This window comes from Nilaparvata lugens, chromosome 7 (genome assembly GCF_014356525.2).
Source record: "Nilaparvata lugens isolate BPH chromosome 7, ASM1435652v1, whole genome shotgun sequence".
Classification (NCBI taxonomy): Eukaryota; Metazoa; Arthropoda; class Insecta; order Hemiptera; family Delphacidae; genus Nilaparvata; species Nilaparvata lugens.
In genome coordinates this window covers 2292353-2306045 of record NC_052510.1, presented here as the reverse complement: position 1 = coordinate 2306045, position 13693 = coordinate 2292353, and the positions used below count along the sequence as shown (strand labels likewise).

The following is a 13693-nucleotide window of genomic DNA, read 5'->3' as shown; positions in this document are numbered from 1 at the left end:
GTCAGTTTGCCAGAATATTTTATTTTTACTTTTGACAGTGACTGTACAAAAGTAACTCAGCCGCCATTTTTTTCTTCATTCTATCAAAATACTTTGGTACACAAGTCGTATAATTGATTTAAAATGTATTTTTGAAACAATGAAATAATTTTTAGACATTACCGTATGAGAAACACAAATTAAAATACCTGAAATGACATTTTAAAAGTTGATAACTAACCATCCTAGACTTCATCCATGCTTCAGTTGGCCTACACGTTTAGGTTAGAGCTACTCGTACCGGTATAAATAATATTGAAAGATTATTTCAGAATTATTTTCAGTGAAATCACTAATTTTGAATAGGATTTCTATTTTTCTATCATTTTTAAAAGAAATTTGAATAGAATACCTACCAAATACCTTAATTTCTGTTGTTTTGAAATTCAGATTGGTGTATCACAGCTTTTTAAATTAGCCGCCATTTCAGGTTTGTATAAAAATAAAAATCTAATCTTAGTTATGGATCAAATTTTTGAAAAATATATTTTCTTGATTAATTTGACATTAAATTGATTATCAAGGAAATGATAACTATTATGAGGTCAAATTTAATGGGATGAATTGAGTAACAGCTGTGTACAATCAGTGGCAAAATGGAGAGACTTGGCAACGTTTTTCTCCTATCTTTCTTCACTGCCATTATAACGTGGCCTCAATATAGAAGCTGATCATGAGGGTCATCAACCAGAAGCCACCATGCTACTCATCAGATTCAATGAGTTTGACGTGATGGATCCAAGACAGCTTTACTCCAAGGAGATACTATGCAGATTACACAAGAACCCAACAACATTTCAAACTAGAAACCACAACCACAACACCACATACAGGAATCTTCTCATCACCAGTGTTGCAAGGAAGGCACTATACCAGAGACATTTCAATCATTTAGCACCAAAATTATATAATCTACTACCTGCAAACGTGGTTAAGTGGTAGAGTGGACATTATTGTCCAAACTTCGCCACGTCAACAAATAAACAAGTTATTCTATTCTATTCCTGCAAGCTTCAAACAGATTAATCATCCTAGACAGTTCAAAAAATAGTACACAATTGGTTGATGAGCTAAGGAGACCTATTCAAACAACAGCTCAACTAAACACCTAATGACTTACTAAACACTTACTAATTACTAATCCACACACAAAAAACAAACAAAACCTACTCTAGAACATGGTACGCCATAGTGGAATAGGCCAATTTCCCCACAGAAAACACTAAATATGTAGAAGACGTAGAAGACATGTCTGAAACTAACCATTGTATGTAATTGTAAACTATCTAATATTTTCTGTAATTGATGTAGTTTTAGTTTTTTGGGGAAATAAACATTTATTTATTTATTATTTTCTCTATGCATAAACTTCAACAGAAAACAAGAATAAAAGCTGAACAGATACATCAAATGATAGAGTACTTAGTTTGCTCTACTAATGTTTGGTTCATGAGAAGCCGTGGTAGATGACGGTTCCGACAGTTTAAGATTTATTTTTATCAACAAGAGCCTACTGAGCATATCTGTCAACATTGAATAATTTCTTAATAGGCACAGATAATTTAATGAATAAATATACACCCCACTATAAATGATATGACTTCAAATCCATTTCATTCATTTTTATTCATTTATACAATAAGCACATAATCAAAATGATAGGGAGAGGAAAAATAAGGTAACCTTGTGCTATTCCTCTCCCAAATTTAGATAACACATAATCCGAAATAGGTTAAGTCTTGTAGTTCTTCAATTCACAAAATTCAATTCAAAATCCTTTATTGAACATTAGAATACTAAAGTCTCACGACGTTTCTTGGCAACCAGCATATCGAGTCGCCTTGAAACTCAGTCTTAAGTAATCAATAAATGGATTTGGAGAGCACGAACTGCTAAAAATCCAAACAGGGACCGTCTCATCATTATTTGATGTAAGGATTACGATTCGTGTTGAGGAGAGGTTGGTTGGAGGTTGAAGTGAGCTTAGAGGAAGAATTAATTAATTTTTTCCCAATTACGTCTTGGAGACTCCAGTTATGTTTGTTGTTTGTCAACTTTGGAGATGCCAGTTATGTTTGTCTGGCTTGTCATAAGACAAGTCAGATTGAAAGGTGAAAATTCTATACAATACATAGATTGCAATAAATTCTACACTATCTGCCATTTTCGCGTACGTCTGCTAAATATGGACATTAACGTTGATTAACAAATCAGAGTTAGTTTTACGGTTCCATTTGTGTTCCACAAAGATCGGTTAGTTTTTAATCCCGATTGAGTTTTCCGGTTAACTAACCAAGATTTTAGCGGTTCCTCAATCTGGCAACACGTAATTTAACCGATGTTATTATTCTAAACAAATGGCAAAAAATTGAGGTTATGTTATTGAAGCGGTGACCATTCATTAGGCATGCTCCATAAAATTGTTCTGTCTGTCGCTAGTGTCAAGTGCTATCTGCAGACGATCATAAGAACGAGAACTAACCTCAAAAATCATAATCTAATTTTGAATGCTAATATCATCTAATTGATCACACTTCTATATTTTATTAACGAATGAAATATTCATTCATATATATTATTTAGCTCATACTTTGAATTTTGTAGTTTTTTTAACAAAAACTAATTGGAAGACAGCTATCAGTAGGTAGCTAATCGGCGGTAGTTGGATTTAATTCCCCGTGAATGGCCTGTTAAAAATCTTTCATTAGTTCAACCGGCGTTATTTTTCGATTTTTACCTTTTTGCAACCAAATTTTCTTCTTTTCAACTCGCCGTTAAAATGGTGGCAACTAATCGGAATTGAAAAAAATTACGCCGGTTAGTTTAATCGGCGTTATCGCTTGAAACTTCTGTTTTGTGCAACCAAAATGCTTCAGTTAGCGCTAATCTCGATTAAAGTATAGCATTTAATCGTGATTAAACGTTGACCGACGTACGTGTAAGTATACAAACCTGTAATATCAACAACGGATCCAACCCCAGAGGCCTGGGCACACTGGTGACTCGATTCTGCTTCTGCATCTGCTGCTGTTGTTGGGGCGTAGGAGGCGCCGGCCCACGTGGCCCCATAGGGGCTACGCCCCCCTGAGGATGGTGGTGAGGCGGCACCCCACCAGGAGGCGGCTGCTGTGGCCCCTGCATCATGGGGGGGCCGCCTGGGGGAACGCCCCCTGGACCTGCCACACCTGGCGGTACACCTGGCATCGGCGGCTGGTGGTTCTGGTTGATACCTGGAAAGACATCAAGTTGGGTTATTGATTTATTTATTTAGATTTTCTTATTTAGATTTAGATTCCCTTATTTTTCTTGTACAATATTAGTAGGTGTGTGCACTGATTCATAATAACTATCAATATAGTGAGTTGGTCTTTTCGGTCTCAAACTTTTTCAAGTTTTTTCAAAGTTTATAACTTTCTGACTATTTGTAATTGATTAAATTCAATAGGAGTATTGACAATGTTGGAGTTAGCCGGCTAGTTGTTCCCTTTAGACTCGAAAACTACTTGACAGAACGGCATGAAACTTTGGGAATATGTTGTATAAATATCGGGGATGGTTCTGACCAGAACTTATAATAGGGGGGCTGATAATAGTTATATATTAATTCATTTTACAGAACATGTTTTCGAAATTGTCGGCCGAGCGGCTAACGTAGAACGGGAAGATCATCATGATTCAAGATCATGTTGTGATAATATGATTTAGCATATAAACTTACCAGCTGTAATAAACACGTCACTCTGTGATAAATTGTTTACTGGTATTAAGATGGTAGTTTTTAGCACATAGGAAGTCGGTATTGAGATGTAAATGAAAATATTGATTGTCAGATGTCATGATTCACCAAATAAAGTCAACTGTGACATGAGATACATTGACTTTTTGGAGGTACGAAGTTCGCCAGGTAAGCTAGTATATCTATAATAAAATAAATGATCACAAGGCTTAATATGCCATGACACATCATCACGTCTGAACTACTCAACTGATCAACTTGAAATATTGCATAAAGATTTTCAATCGTGTACTTTGCTATAATGTTGCCAAGATTCATTTGCTATAATGTGAATCATTCTAAGATTAAACTACCAGCTGATTACATTCGAATCAAGCATAGAGAAAAGATAGCTTAAGAAGATATCCCATGGTATAGGGCGTTTATGTTCCAAATTTCACGATAGCCGATAGTCCTAGTAGTTGTTTTCGGTGAAGCTATGTGATGCTGGTAGTCTCTCATACTGTGCCGTTCTTACACCTTCACCCGGCCAAAACAGTATTAATAGACAATAATCAACAGTGATCGGCTCGAGTTAACAGTGAAATATTTAACATAAACAAATTATTATTTAACGAAAATCCCAATTAAATGCTGTAAATCACCCCAAAAACCTATTATACTGCAAATATTGACAACAGGGTTAACAGCTAGATGGAAATTCTATTAGCTCTACTATACAAAAATTATTAGTCAGCCCGGGAATGACAAATAATTTTTGAATAGTAGTCGAATTTCCATCTATAGTTCCCCAAATGAAAATGGGTCTCTCAAGGCCACTGCAATGTTGCCACTGGTGGCCACCCCTCACTCGACCAGTCTATATACATTGAATATATTTCTACACCCTGAACATCGCTCTTTCCTTCTCATACCTTCCCTCTTCCTCTTTTCCGTCACTACCTGTCACAAATTATTTTGAGCACGTCAGGTTCAAAAGTTTTATTGTGTCATTCTTTGAAGTTAGAACAATAACATCCCCCGTTACCTCCTCCCATCATCCGCTATCTTCTTCAACATCATGAAATGGAGGAAAGAATATTGTTATGTATAATGTATAACTTTTTATTGAGTCATTACATCAAGAAATTCAATTTTATAATCATGATTAGATTTCTCTTTATAAATGCAACTATTTATAAACTGAGCTATTACTTCTTGAAGGTTACTTGAAGACTTTTATAATAATCAATTGGAAGTGGAGTGATGTAACTGTTTGAACTCTTTTATATCCTTATGACTCGGCCTATTCACATTTCAACTCATCCAACTCCTTTTCATGCTTCTATTATTTTTCAAACACCTGCACAGCTGTTGAAAGTTATATGTATTATATATAATATATAAGCATTATGTACAATATATTACAATACATTTGTAAAACTGTGAACTATATTGTCCTCGTCATAGTCAACAATCCAGAGAGGACAAACAATACTCCTCACACCAACAAAACTTCTCTATCACACACACATTCACTTTCTCTCTTACTAGCCACCCTTAGTACAAAGTGGCAACAGTGTTGGTAGAGACGGGTGGTGGTGTCAAGAAGAAACTTCAACCTTGAGGGACCCATTTTCGTTTGGCCAACTATAGCTGTTAACCCTGTTGTCAATATGTGCAGTAGCAGAAGTCTTCGGGGTGATTTACAGCATTTAATTGGGATTTTCGTTTAATAATAATAAATTATTCATTAATTAGCATTTGAACAAATCCAATTTCTAATTTATTTCCATCTGTAACATAACCTGGGATATTTTCTTATGCTATCCTTTTATCTATAGCTCAAGCTTTTACTGTGCAAAAGACCCTTGATCTCCTCCATTTTTAATCTCACCTGGCGCCCCCATCTGGCCGGGCACCCTAGGCACCATACCCTGCTGCTGCTGGGGCGGCACTCCCATCTGTTGCTGTTGCTGAGGCGGCGGAGGCGGAACCACCCCCGGTTGCGCCCCAGGCGGAACTACAGCAGCTGCTGCACTGGGAGGCGGCACTTGCTGAGGAGGCCCCCCTGGCCCCGGGGCGGAGGTCGCATCATGGCCCCACCAGGCCCTGGAGGGCCACCACCTCCCTGTGGCGGTGGTGGGGCTCCAACTGGGGGCGGCGCCCCTGGCACTAGTCCAGCCGCCCCACTTCCCGATGAGGAGTTGGATGAGTCTGAACCTTCGCCTGTAAAATAAATAAACCAAAATAGAATCCATTCCTTGTGGAATTTATATTTCTAACTTTGAGTTATTTGCTAGTGAGATACAGTGATATTTTTATTTATAGTCTAATGAAAACATAAAAATGTAGTAAAATATCACTAATTTATCGGAGAAGTGATAGCACTACTTGTATTCTTTCCCGTTAAAAAACGGATGTGTTAAAGAAACGAGATGGATCCGCGCTATATATATATATATTTTTTTATTTATTTATTCCTTGAAAAAGCATTACAATAATTCACAATTTAGAAATATAACAACAAAATGAATCAATAGGAAATACAAATAAACATAAGGAACTACTTCCCCAAAAGAGCAAGCTCGAGCTTGGGGAAGGAGCAGCCGTACTTTGACTACTTACTTATTATTAATTAACATTACAGTATATACATTAACAACTAAAATCAAATCCTTTCAATAAACAAGATAAATCAGTGATGCTATAATAGATCAATATATTTACATACAATATGTGTTAGATGCAACAAAATTTGTAAATTATAAATTATAATTATAAATTATAATAATGACCTGATATTGCCTAGCCCAGTGTATAACATGATATAAGATGTGATACAAAATGAAATCTATTCAATTGGAATAATTACTATACTAATGTAATCCAGAAATTCTCGGTACTATCCCAGCCATGAGAGCTAACCAGATACTTTTTCAAATGTAGTCCAAAGTTTTTTTGGGCGATTTTTGGGTAATTTTTTTAACCTCTCAAATTACTTGGAAGAATATTAAAAAATAATGGAGATAAATATATGAAGCTACGCTGACCAGCAGTAGTCAATAATCTAGGAACAGTAACCAGACCTGACTCCTCCCGTCTTGTAATAGCACAATCCGTTCTATTAATGAAATGAAAAAGTGATAGCTTCTTATAATATAATATGATGTGTTTCAGGTATATCTATCTAATCGGTAGAACTGAAAATTCCAAAAAAGCCAATCTTGTTGAATACATTCTATTCTTTTTCAGAATAATTTTTAATATTAAATTTTGTATTGTTTTTACTGGTTTTAGAACATTTGTATATGCACCACCCCAACCCACAATACCATATTGGAGCAATGACTGTGCCAGTGCATAATACACTATCTTCATGACTTTCATAGGCAAAACATGCTCTTTTGTATCTTCTCAAAAGCAGCGTGTTGCATCCGAAAAGATACACTTCAAGGAGCTTTAATGTATCTCTCAATTAGCAACAAATAATGCTCTTTTGTATCTTCTCAAAAGCAACGTGTTGCATCCGAGAAGATACACAAGGAGCTTTTTGAAGTTTAGCACAACACAGCCTATCAGCTGACCTTCGTTCAACATGCTCTTTCCATTGTTGATGATACGTTGCAACTCTTAAGGTGCGTACAGATATACGCGCCGCGGACATGAGCAATTCACTTTTAATCAGCTGATGCCAAGCTCTTTATATCTGTATCTTACCATTTCTGTAAAAATACAGATATAGTCAGATGATTAAAAGTGAATTGCTCATGTTCGCGGCGCGTATATCTGTACGCACCTTTACATTCATGAATCAATCATACAATCTCTGTGTGTAGGGAGCTTCCACCATCTAGGGTCTCTGAAGCCTGAAGATTTTGCAGATTTAAATATTACCCCGCGAACCATACCAGGGTGGCCACCCATTTTAAAATGAAAAATTCATGAGTAATTCCCGGTTTTCCAAAGTAAAATTTCAAATTTTCCATTTAGAGTATCCGCGGTATTTGAGGAACAAGATACTTTCGTGAAGAATTTATTATGGAATGTACAGAAATCGTCAATTTGATCTTCCATGACGAATTGCGAATAGCGTATTAAAATTTCCAAATATATTGATAACTTTTGACACTACATTCTATTGTTGTGAGGAATTGGTACGTTCTTTTAACTACTCATGTGTGTGTGTGGAGTATTTTTGGACAGAATCCATTTTCAAAACTCAGTGAGTAATTAAAAAACAAAACAAAAAATCACAAAAATAGACTACAGCGTCAAAGTTATCAATACATTTAAACATAATGAAGCCATATATATGTATGTACAGTACCATAGCCGATGTTTTTAAATGCTTTTTTAGGTTAGGTAGGCTAGTTCCAAAGCATTTCCAATTATTATTGCTAGCCATAATAGTGTTTTTTATTTGAGTTTATTGTTACTGTACACTTCTTTATCAAATTAATTGAAATTTATGAAAAATTCAAGAGTAATTGGAGAAATTCATGAGGAATTCACTGTATTTTTCCCGGTTAGTAAAATCATGAGGAATTCAAGGTTCTTTCGGTTTTCCCGGTAGATGGCCACCCTGCATACCTTGTCTATATGCCGTTCCAAAGTCACGGAGGCAAAGCTACGGGAGGCGTATTGTAATTTGAATCACAACACAGTTTTTGTTCTTCAAATACTAATAATTCACTTAAAATTTTTCGAATTTTCCCACTAACCAGGCTCAGTCTGCGTAGCCGACCGCTGATGCTGCTGCTGCTGGGGCCCTTGTGGCCCCTGGGGGGGCTGCTGGGGCCCAAAAGGGGGCCCGCCCCCTGGCTGGGGTTCCCGCCCGGCCCCTTGCTTGCCCTGTATGACCATGGCCAGCTGCTGGGTGAGGGGCTGGTTGCGTGCCAACAGTCGATAGGCCATTATCTGGCCGCGCAACTGGGTCAACTGGTTGCCGCTGAAGTTGTGTTGCTGTTGTTGTTGCTGCTGTTGTTGCTTGCTGGGGTCCCCGCCGCCTGGGGGGCCACCGGGGGGGGACCGCCTGGTGGGCCTTGGTTAGGCGGACCGCCACCGAAACCCTACAACACAAAACAAACAACCAATTGGATCAAACACACACAATAAAACGAAAAAAAATTGTGAAAACACAAATTTAAATATTGTCAACCACTTTTTATACAGCGTTTTATACGCGTTAGTTTCACGGTTAGGTTGGTAGCGCTGTATTGTTGAGGAAGCATTAAACATGAATGATTTTGAGTTAGATTTGTTACTCTATGTGCCGGTTGCACAAAAGCTGGTTAAAATTTAACACTGATTAATACCACGAGAATTAATCTTTTCAAGAACGCCTTCCTTCCCTGATTGGTTCTCGTGAAATTAATCACGATTAAAATTTAACCGGCTTTTGTGCAACCGGCACATAGAGTAACAAAGCTAACTCAACATCATTCATGTTTAATGCTTCCTCAACAATACAGCGCTACCAACCTAACCGTGAAACTATTCCCGTCATGTCACTTGGTGCACAGGGACTTTCCGAACGCACTGTATTTAAATTTGTGTTTTCATTATGGAAAAATACCACAAAATCACTCACAACACAACTGTAAATAAATGTTTATTTTATTTATTACGAAAATATTTTTTTTTTTTAATTTGAAAATAAATGGAATAACTTAGTCGTGGTCTCACAAGTTCATCCCTTCACCGATTTTCACAACATCAAAACGCTAGCACTAATGATCAAGCCACATGGAGCGTTTTTCAGGCGTTTTTGCACTGACGACGGACGAGTCGGTAAGGCAGGAAGCTCTTCTGGGTATATTTATTCCTGAGTATTTATGAATATGGGCTTGATCAGGTTAAATTAAGTATACTTCACAGTTCACAGGAAACAGTCACAGAAATACCTGGTAGTTACAATGGACGACTCTTTTCTGCGCTGGGATCATCATCTCAATGAATTATGCGAGAGACTGAGGAAGACTATCTGCAGATTCAGGATTCTGAGGACACTGGTCGACAAGGGATGTCCAAGAGTTATCTATTTCTCTCTAGCACAGTCCCTCATGCTGTATGGGATTGTGGGATGGGGAGGTGCAAGCTTCTTGCACATCGAACCGCTCCTCAGGGTGCAGAAGCTGATGATGAGGGTCATCAACCAGAAGCCTCCACGCTATTCATCAGACCAGCTATTCAATGAGTTTGACGTGATGGATCCAAGACAGCTTTACTCCAAGGAGATACTATGCAGATTACACAAGAGCCCAATAATATTTCAAACCACAACCACAACACCACATACAGGAATCTTCTCATCACCAGTGTTGCAAGGAGGCCACTATACCAGAGACATTTCAATCATTTAGCACCAAAATTATATAATCTACTTCCTGGAACCTTAAACAGATTAATCATCCTAGACAGTTCAAAACAATAGTACACAATTGGTTGATGAGCAAAAGAAGACAGAACATAGAAAACATTATTTCAAATAACAACTAACCACCTAATGACTAACTAAACACTAACTAATTGATAATACGCACAAAAAAAACTAACAAAACCTACTATAGAACATGGTACGCCATAGTGGAGTAGGTCAATTTTCACACAGAAAAAACTAAACAAGTAGGGTACTCATTATAAGAAATTTTTGTAACTAACTATTGTATGTAATATTGTAATTTATCTAATATTTTGTGTAATTGATGTTGTAGTTTTAGTTTTTTTGGGAAATGAACATTTATTTATTTTATTTATACTAGTAGTTTTGTGAACAGTAGTTAAAAACCACAGCCTCCTCTATAATTACTGTCCATCAGAGTGAATTATGTCCTGTCCTGACGTGTCGGCGAGATATCGGTGTGTAAACAACTACGGCAGTTTGAGTAGTTGCATCGACGGTAATTATTAATATTAATTATATTTTTTAGCATTACAATGCTAATAATTTGTTGTAAACAACTATGCAATTATCATCAAAAAGCTTGACGAGTTGAAAGCAGAGAAAAGTCGGTAGAAAATAATATGCTACTTCGAGTTTCAATTGTATGCCTCATTGCATGCAATTAATAGACCACACGACAGCTGATTTTTTACCAATTTACATTGAGATATTAATTGCATGCGTCATTGCATGCCGCATTGCTAGCAATTAATAGTCCACACGACAGCTGATTTTTTACCAAGTTACATTGAGATATTAATTGCATGCGTCATTGCATGCAATTAATAATCCACTCGACAGCTGATTTATAATAAATAATTCTATAGTCTGATTTTTACGGTAATATTGGCGTTTGAAGGAGACTCCTTTTCCTTTTGTGTTATCCTTAAAATACAAAATTTCAAAAAAAACCGTATACATGCGTCGACGCGAATTTCAAAAAGGAACATACCTGTCGAATTTCATGAAAATCTATTGCTGCGTTTCGCCGTAAATGCGGAACACATAAACATAGAGAAACATAAAGAGAAAAATAAACATAAACATAAAGAGAAATGCAAAACCGTCGACTTGAATCTAAAGGTACGTACAGATTTACGCGCCGCGTACATGAGCAATTCACTTTTAACCTTTTACCAGCCTCCTTCCTACCCTCCCCCTGCCTGTATTCCTCAGACATTTAAGAAAATGGCTCATAGAAAATCCATTCTACTTTTTAGAGGAATTCAGGACAGTGATAGGTAGAATATATTATTAATGTCAACTATCACATGAAATATTTAATTATAACGTAGCCCTATTTTGGGTGAACTATTGAATGCTATTAATTGATATTGTTGTCTTTACTCATTTTAAGGATTTTTTATTATGTATTTTGACCTAATTATGATTATATTATGTATTACGACCTAATTATGATTTTATTATGTATCGTAATTTTATAAAATATTTTGTGACGTAGCCTTATGTACTACTGTATCGCCAGGCTAAATAAATTAATTGATTGATTGATAATCAGCTGATGCCAAGCTTCTTATATCTGTATCTTACAGTTTCTGTAAAAATACAGATATAATCAGCTGATTAGAAGTGAATTGCTCATGTTTGCGGCGCGTATATCTGTACGCACCTTTAGACTTCACTTCGCTCGGTTAATTTAAGTTGGATTACCTGCATAGACCTAGGTCCATCCATGTTTCGAGCCCTTAGAGCGAGCAGCTGTGAATAGCGCGGGTCTTCCTGCATGCCCTTCTCTTCCATTGAGTCAATAGCCCGCTGCAGAGCAGTCAGGTTTTCTTGCGGCGCTCCCGGCTGTAACAAAATACAAATATTCATTTATTCTTACATTCATTTCTTGATTCATTCATTTATTAATGATTACCTCATTTTAATTACACACCGGACTGTAGAGCCAGCGAAATTAAAGTAAAGTAAGTACCTCATTTTAATTATTCGACCATAAACAGAGAGAGGAACAGTATGGCTAACCCTGTTGATTGCCTTTGAATAATTGATTTGAATTCACAGATACATAGAGTGAGTTATATGTTTGGGAACCCTTCAATAAATTGGAGACCGTTGTAAATATAATACTGTATCTTTCAGGGTAAGTTATTGGTCTATACTATATGGCCGAAAGATAGACAAGGATAACAACACCAAAGTTAATCAAATACAGTCATTATAACGTGGACTTCACTATATGAGCAAGATAAAAACTATGATACAATATCATTTTTCTATCTTTTACATAAAAATCTAGCATTCATCATTCTGGTATGAATAACACAACATTTGTTACATGAAAATAATTATGACCTTGATCATTTGGGCACAAATAACACTAAATTTTCCTGTTATTATTTACTATTATTCACAAGTAGGTCAACAGGAAAATCACTAACGATCTGGATTCACATGCGTTTGACAACAAAATTATTAGTTAACAGAATATTTTACTAAGAGCCTATTAATACTAGAGCAACCGCCGTAGGAGACCTACACAGTACTCTACATCCCCATTATATCTAAAGTGAGGTCCACGTTATAATGGCAGTGTTTGATAAGCAATGGTATTGCTATCCTTGTCTGTCATTCAACAAAGTGGATAGCGCTATCTCTTTCTCTCTTTGCTCTGTTGTCAGATCGCTTTTAAGCAATGTAGAAATATAATTAATTAACAAAATATTTAATCTTCATCATGAAAATTCATTATGAAATTATTGAAAGATATAATTTCTTGCTTAATAAAATAAATTTGATTATTTTAAACGAGAATGAACAGTTAATATTACATCAATAAACCTGTATCAGCTACCGTCTATAGAAGGCATTGACAAGACAGAGGAACGGCAACGTTTTCTCCTATCTTTCTCCACTGCTATTATAACATGGACCTCACTATATAGCTATCAACACCACATCTTTTTTACTAGTAGTTCTGTGAACAGTAGACCTCACGCAGTATTATCATCCAAGTACCTGATTGAAACTATAGACCTTATGGAAATACAGCAATAGACTGGCTTCTCCACACATCTGTGTAACCACTTGTCAGCTGATTTATAATGAATAATTCTATAGTCTGATTTTTACTCTAATATTGGCGTATGAAGGAGGCTCCTCTTTCCTTTTATATTATCTTCGAAATGCAAAATTTCCAAAAACCTTGTATATACGTCGACGCGCAATTAAAAAAGGAACATACCTGTCAAATTTCATGAAAATCTATTACCGCGTTTCGTCGTAAATGCGCAATATATATGAACATTATAAACATTCAAACATTAAGAGAAATGCCAAACCGTCGACTTGCATCTTAAGGTGCGTACAGACTTTCGCTCTGCTCCGCAACCGAACGTCACTCCAGCAGAGCGATTGATGATCGACCGGCGAACAAGAGTGGTTCGACCGGGGAACGCGAGAAGATCTAACATCTCCCGTAACGTTCATGATGGGTGCGTGGGTGGAGCGACTGTGGTTCGATGGAGGAA

At 36.6% G+C, this 13693-nt stretch overlaps 1 protein-coding gene across 3 annotated transcripts in view; it reads right to left on the bottom strand.

Moving 5' to 3' along the window:
* The window catches only part of LOC111057636 (ATP-dependent helicase brm), an 86126-nt gene that overhangs the window by 40748 nt on the left and 31685 nt on the right, over positions 1-13693 (bottom strand). For 2 of the 3 annotated variants that reach the window (XM_039433427.1, XM_039433426.1), the window contains exons 4-7: positions 11871-12011; positions 8479-8826; positions 5652-5983; positions 2992-3269 (exon numbers count right to left, since the gene is read on the bottom strand). In XM_039433427.1, the coding sequence (XP_039289361.1) occupies positions 2992-3269; positions 5652-5718 (345 nt within the window). In that variant the 5' untranslated portion in view covers positions 5719-5983; positions 8479-8826; positions 11871-12011. The remainder of the gene's footprint in view (positions 1-2991; positions 3270-5651; positions 5984-8478; positions 8827-11870; positions 12012-13693) is intronic. The other variant, XM_039433428.1, reaches the window with a different exon arrangement.